At 33.0% G+C, this 7,091-nt stretch overlaps 1 protein-coding gene across 2 annotated transcripts; it reads right to left on the reverse strand.

Annotated features, from left to right (window-relative positions):
* Nucleotides 1–312: 312 nt before the first annotated feature.
* LOC135693357 (UDP-N-acetylglucosamine transferase subunit ALG14) lies at nt 313–3,009 on the reverse strand. Of its 2 annotated transcripts, XM_065211809.2 has the most exons (5): nt 2,776–3,005; nt 2,036–2,190; nt 1,345–1,467; nt 680–739; nt 313–572 (listed from the first exon to the last, which is right to left on the reverse strand). In XM_065211809.2, exons 1-5 carry the CDS (start codon nt 2,945–2,947, stop codon nt 402–404), a joined length of 681 nt encoding a protein of 226 aa, XP_065067881.1. In that variant the 5' UTR covers nt 2,948–3,005; the 3' UTR covers nt 313–401. The 2 variants fall into 2 exon arrangements, with proteins under 2 accessions (XP_065067881.1, XP_065067882.1); XM_065211810.2 differs by lacking the exon at nt 680–739 and having other exon boundaries at nt 2,776–3,009.
* Between the last annotated feature and the right edge of the window lie 4,082 nt (nt 3,010–7,091).

Consider the following 7,091-nt stretch of genomic DNA (forward strand, 5'->3'; position numbering starts at 1 on the left):
AGTGGACGAAACGAGACGAAAGCGCTGATCAGTGGACGAAAAACAGAAATGTATATATGCTTGCCTCGTTTCCATTTTGTTTCCCAACTGGGCGGAAATTGAAAAAATGATTGGGGGAGAGGATCATAAATTCAAAAACCAAGCTAGGGCAAAAAGTTGCAATAAAAGTGCGACCTAAAGAAAATTTCCAAACTTTTGCTTGCTAGTTTGATTACCAGTTTTCTACCCACCTATCCCTTTGGTCCATTTAAAGTGTGTCCTTAAAGCTGCAAACTAAATCATGATAGGAAAGGCTGTAAAGAATTAAAAAAATAGGAAATGTTTTCACAATCTAATATGCATTTTAAAATTTCCATCACTTTATCACTATTTAACAATTGTAAAAATAACTGTGCATTTGATCATATTGTACGCCCTAAGTAAACTGTCCTGCTATATTTTTCACAAAGTTCTGGCCACTGAACAATTAATCGATCAACCACATAATACAAAATTTTGGCAGACAGGGACAATGATTTGACTCTGCAGATGCTTTCAATGTACACAACTTTTATATCTTTTACCATCAGCAACTGAAAGAAATAATTTATTTTATTACAAAAAACCTGTCAAATAGGATTTTATACAGAATAATTAACAGTTTGAAGATAATTTGTAAAAATTCTTTAAAGTAATTTACCTTTAATAAGAAGCCACAGATACAGACTGGTACACATGTTCCAGGACCATTACAAAGAATCTGAAATTATATTGACATGGATTTCAACCTTGCAATTAGTACCCTTAAAATAATGGGAAAAATACAGAGCTCGCTCACCAGTTAAAATTCCCAGCAAAGTTAACCAGTTTTAGAGACAAAATAAAATTGTAGGATTGGAAATGATTCATTTGAAAAGTAAAGCTATTAAAGCCTGGAAAAAAATTAGCATACAACAATTATGTTGCTCATCAAAGACTATGTTATAAAAGGGCATTTTGTTAGTAGAGCAGAAAAAGGTAAATTTTGTTTACCCAAGTAGACGATTTGTTTCATTTTGGAAAAACACCCAATCAGATGCTGCAATCTGACCATTGCTTCATAATTTGAACTTGCAATTGACCCAAGCTATGGGACTTTCAAGAAGGAAGAACACGACCAACATTTTCTTAGATGCAAAAATTTATACTCTGCATGCGTTTTTTGGAAAACTAACATAATGTTCTGGTATAGGTTCATATATGATCGTTTATGCAACAGAAATTTCCATATATCCATTTGAAATATACATGACTTAATCTTGATGAGGTCTGGTAAAAGAGCTGTTAATGACTATCACAGAAACAAATCTTTTTTTCATAACTTACCAAATCAGGCATCTCTTGGATCACCATAGAGAAAGAAAAAAATGATGATACGACTGTTGATATTACTGATGTTAAATATGACTGCCCAACCTCTCTACTTCTTGGTATTCTTCTTATGTTAAACTAGAAAGAATATAAAGGAAGTTAGTTCTAGCAGACTCAAGAGTTGGTTCATCTTGTCATAATAATAAGACTATTGAAATACTCATACTCAAATTTACTACATAATTGAACTCTTGACAAAATTCATGCTACCAGGTTTCCATATCGGGCTTTACTCAGTTCATCATAAAGTATTCAGCACATGGAATTATAATTGCGAATTAATAATTGACCATGTTACCAAAGGTGAGTGGAAATAAACTTTGTTAAAGGCATTGAGTCATGGTAAATAGGCTTTCTCTATAGGGGGTCATTTGGTTTCGGCGTGATCGCTGCTGTTTCATGTGATATTGGCATTCGTTGTTGACAACTTGCTATTGATGGAAACTGTTATGTTAATCAGTAGGAGGTGAGTTCATGTGACCAGTTCAAGGTCAACCAATAGCATCGCAGTCATGGAAATCATGACTCAGCCGATTTTGGCACTTAGGGTATACCCAGTATATTTATCATGACTAAATGCCTTTAATGATAATTACTTCCAGCTTATATCATAGCGCTTCAGTCTAATTCTTTAATCTAATCATACCTCTGACTTCCCATCAAATTCTGCAATTTTACTTTTTTCAAACTCCAACACTTTATGCTGACTTCTTTTATCTGTGTCAGCAATCACATACACCTTTGGCGTAAATTTCACAGAAAGCCCTCTTAAAAGTGCAAGGATTTCCATTGTGTGACCACCTGAGGATAAAAATACAGTTACAAGATCATCCTAAGAATTTCAGAAGCCAAAAGTACTAAAAGCAGGAGTGTATCCTCAGGTGTAAAATCAAGGAATGCATGTAACCTGCTCATTGCTATCCCTCAGAAAAGATATATTAACAAAAGGGTTTTGTAAGCAGTTTCTTATTCAATAAGGAGAATTTGGCATTAGATTACATTATTCAATATTGGGGGGTGCTGGGCTCGAAAATCGTTCTGGTTCCTCTCAGCTTTTTAGGCAACTATATATTGTTAAAATAATTTGTTATATGGACTGTAAATAACTATATAATAACCTCATTGATATCAATTTGCAACTAAGTTGCTGAATATAAAAAGAATTTGAATTTGCTGCTTTCGAAATTTTGAAATAAGGGATCGAAATTTGCCAAACATTCTTTTCTTCTTTGTGTTGCTAAATATAACTGAAAATGCGAAAAAGAAACACCAAAATATGCAAAGATAAATAGCTTGTTAAGTTTAAACAGTTGCTTGTTGATGTTTCGCACAAGCATGCTCTAGGGCTTCTTCAGGATAACAGACAGCAGATTTTGTTTTGTTTACCTGAACCAACCACCACCAAAGTCTTGATAGGTCCGTCTCTTTTCTCGCAAGCTTCATTTTTCCGAGAAAAAAGGAGCCATGCAGCTCTGGAAATCAAGGTAATGACTAAAAAGAGAACAAATCCTATAAATATTGTTACTGCAGAGTTCATGTCTTCCGAACAACAATGCATAATTTGTTAAATACCTCGTCAGAATACAACTGAACAAAAAGTAACCATATTGAAAATTTGCCTCGTTATGGGTTTCCGGGGAGGCGCGAATGGTGTTTAGTGGATCCGGCCAGTCAGCAAAATTTATTGCTCGTGAACCTAGAAAATTTTGCAGAAGGGAATTATGGAAAATTCAATGAATAGAATGCCCTATAGAAAGTCATAACTTGTTATTTCTATTTTATGTATAAAACATTAGAATGTCACCAAAATACTGATTGCCTTAAAAGAAGCTTAACATCAGTGTAAAATTATAATGCGAAAAAATGTTAGTGAAAAGCCAGGCAAAATATCGAAAAATAAGTAGCATAGGAAAGCTCATAATCAGCATGTTATACTTGAATATCAAAAGGTATGGAAAATTCATTCCGAGCTTCGATATCAATTATCTGAAAATATTGCAAATCACTTACAAAAATTACTTTGTGAAAGAAGAAAGATGATATTTTTCGCGTTTCTTCCAGTAGCTTTAAAACTATTTTTGCCAAGCACATGGACCGAAATACAGCTTTTCACTTTAGGGGGCTTTTTACTTTGAACATGTAATATGGAGGACATGCAAGTACCAATTTTTTTTTCATGGAATCGCAATCAAAACAATTACTATACCAGTAGCAGAGTGCCAATCTAAATAGAAGCACAATGTTCAAATATTTTTTCGTGAAGTTTTAGTTGTAAGTAGAAGTAAAAAGTGAATAAATTTTGTTCAAATAGGGAAACTTGGAGAAAATACCTTTGGCCCTCCCTACCCCTTCCCTACCAAGGTACAAAACATTGTAAATTTGGTTCCAGAGTAAACCTGTCATTAGCATAGATTTTTTCTAATTCTTGGCTTCTTCAGACGGCAATTTTACATTTTGCCCTGTGTAAATTTCTATGGTAAACCTTCCAACAGCAAAGCAAGAAAACCTGTACAACTTTTTGCAAAGATTTCGTGCATTTGCTATCTACACTAAGGTATCAAAAGGATTGCACCACTTTGTTTGATAATTTGAAACTGTCAAAAGACGTCTGTTACTGTAATTTTTTAAACAAATGCTCTAGATAAATTAAAATTTTGATTAGTGGCCGTTTCACTTCCGACCCATTTCTATTCGCGACTTAAAAACACAATTAATTCGCATAACAATAGCTTTCGGTCATTCATGCTCTCCGCCTTTGAGGTGGTGCAATACTTTTGATACCCTACACATGGCATAAGCATTGCAAAAGAGAACTATTAGCTTTAGGGATATTTTCGAAAACCATGCATCATATTTATCCCTAGAAAAAATGTTATAAACATTGTTATTTATGATAATAGAATGTTTTTGTTGGGCTCATTAACTTTCATGGTGCTTCCAAAACCTAGGCTTCAAAGTTTACATAACTGTTCAAGCACCTTTGAAATTGCGTTTAGCTCAGGTTTAAATGATATGCTCGAAATTTCACACTAACATATATATGGGCACGATCTGTGTTTGGTCCGAGAGAGAGCCCAAAAAACATTAGCTCAGCCCTGCGTTAAAAAATTTAAATATATGAACAGGATAGCCGTATTGAAGACGCAAAGGAGATTAAGTATGCAGATTGATCGAAAACAAATTTCTCAGCTAAAGAAATCTTTTGTAGGAAAGCTAACACAAATGAAGCGGATCAGGAACAATATCCAGTAGAAATTTCTTCTAGCGTTGTACATACTTGTGTTTTTCAAACGTAAATTATGATTGATTTGTCTACGACAATGACTACAAACTCTGGAAACAGGACTGAAAATAATCAATTAGCTTAGAGCTTTGCAGCAAAAGAAATTTCTGAGATGCAAAAGTTTGATCATGTTCTACCAGCTTTAAACATACTTCAGTGGAAGTAACTCAAGAAAAGACGAGATTCTCTGGCAGACAAATGTTTAAGCAGCCCGGCCCCTCGATGTCTTTTTGGAATGTTTCAACAAATGAAGGAAGCCATCATTACAACATGAGAAAACATCCTCACCTGCATGTGCCTATACACTCTTTTATAAGGAACCATTTCATTAGAAAACAACATGTAGAAGTTTGAAAAACTTTAAAAACTTAGTCTACTACTCACCAACTTGATTCAAATTTCTAAAGAGTGCTTTCCTTTCATCTTAGCCTTGTAATCTTTGCATTGTAACGGTGAAAACCAGAAGATTTGAGCAATCTAAAATAATAAGACCATCAACTTCATCGCTAACTTCTTACGGGGTTCACAATGTTGCGTTTGCAAAAGATTATATCATAAAAACTTCCAAAAGTTTTAATATAAGATATCATAAATCAATTCATAAATCAAAAATCTGAAACTATCATAAATTTTCCTTGATCAGTTGATGTTTTTATTTACAGGAATTCTTGCAAGTAAAAGTTTTCTTTCTGGGTCTTTGCCCATACATCATCTTATAGATAATTCAACATCGTCAAACAATAAAAAATCTAAATTATTTAGAAAGTTCTGTTTAAATATAAATCTATGTTTTAGATGCTGCATTATATTTTGCTGCTTGAAATCATCAAACAGAACATCAAGCTCATCGTGTTTACTTCATATCTTCTGGCATAATTGGTTTTAATTCTAAACTATTTGTATACATATATCTGAAACTGGTGTTTTGCAAAACTCATTTAATGTACAACTATCAATCTCAAGCTCATGCATTTCTTTTTGATAGAAAACATTAAAAAATGATTTAAGGTAGCAGTTTTTTGGCAGTACAGAACTTGAAAATGGCTTTGAAAAAAGAAAAAAATTTGCAACATATTGGCTAAAACTTTTTCGTCTGACACTCCTCAGAGCATAAAACATCAGAATAAGGGTCCGAAAAATGTTTTGAAAACAATACTTAAATGGAAGTCCTCCAAGACAAAAAGGCTAAAAACAAAACCTGAAAAGAAAAAAAACTTTTAAACTTAAAGGGATGTCAAATTGATAGGGTTTTTAAAAGATATTACATAAATAAAGTCATTACTGGCTTTAAGACCACCTTTAGGTACACAAAATATTCTTACTAGGACATCATAAAAAAACTTTTTTCTGACTTTCTTGAAAATGAAGCTGGACATAAATATTTATAAGTAAAATCCAAGAATATAAAAAAATTAAATGAATGTAAAATGTTTGATGTTTGCAAAGTGACCAAAACATACATACAAAAATAGGGGCTCAAATGATTATAAAAAGGAAAGGGGGAGAACTTCTTTTACCAAGGATCTATAAGAATTTAAAACAGGTTATTGAAGCAGAAAGGAGTACTAAATTTATATTCAATTTTCGACAAATATATCAGAAGACTTCTTAGCAACAAGAAAGCTGGGTGAATTGGTAAACATAGAAGGACTCGAAAAACATAAAGATAATCGAGAGAAAATATGAAAACCACAAAAGCATGCAAAAATAAAGAAAATATGTGCCTAGACAAGCTTGTCAAATTATTCCGAATTATCCAGCAATATGCAAATACAGTTTACTATAAGGGCAAACTTAAGGGTATGGCTCTTTTAGAAGCAAGGCTTTCATTGTGGAGATGAAAGTCATCAAAGCAAAGAACAAATAGAACTGGGGTCTGGTGAGCCAAAAAACGTAAAAAGTACGGAGCTTCCATTGACAGGGCATTGATAAATACAAGGGATGATCAAGGGATAAAAATAAATGATTGAAAATATTGGGTCATTCGCAAAAGAGTCCATGATTTGGTGCCAAATTTAGAATGAGAAAAAAATGCAAAACACGTTAAAATATAGAAAAGTAGAAAAAAGACTTTAAGTACATGTTTTGCCTTGTCTTTCCATGGGACAAAAGAAAAGTCATTCTTTTTTCGGCAATGCTGCATTATTATCAAGTGAAAACCTTTCGCCTGGTATCTAATTTGAGAGAGTGTGTGTTGTTCTTTGTTTTTTTCCTTTTGTTAATTCATATGTAAGTTGTCTTAGTTTTTAGTGATGCCACGAAGTAGGCATAGTATTACATAACTAGTAAATTTGTATTGTGAATTTTTATTAGAATGTAAAAAAAATTAAAAAGATACAGGCAGATTTGAAAGCTGATATTTTTGAATCACTGATGTGCACTCTTTGTTTCGATAGGTCAGAAAACTTATAAACCTCTG

Source organism: Rhopilema esculentum, chromosome 11 (assembly GCF_057945365.1).
Source record: "Rhopilema esculentum isolate cy_ngs chromosome 11, ASM5794536v1, whole genome shotgun sequence".
In the NCBI taxonomy this organism is placed as follows: domain Eukaryota; kingdom Metazoa; phylum Cnidaria; class Scyphozoa; order Rhizostomeae; family Rhizostomatidae; genus Rhopilema; species Rhopilema esculentum.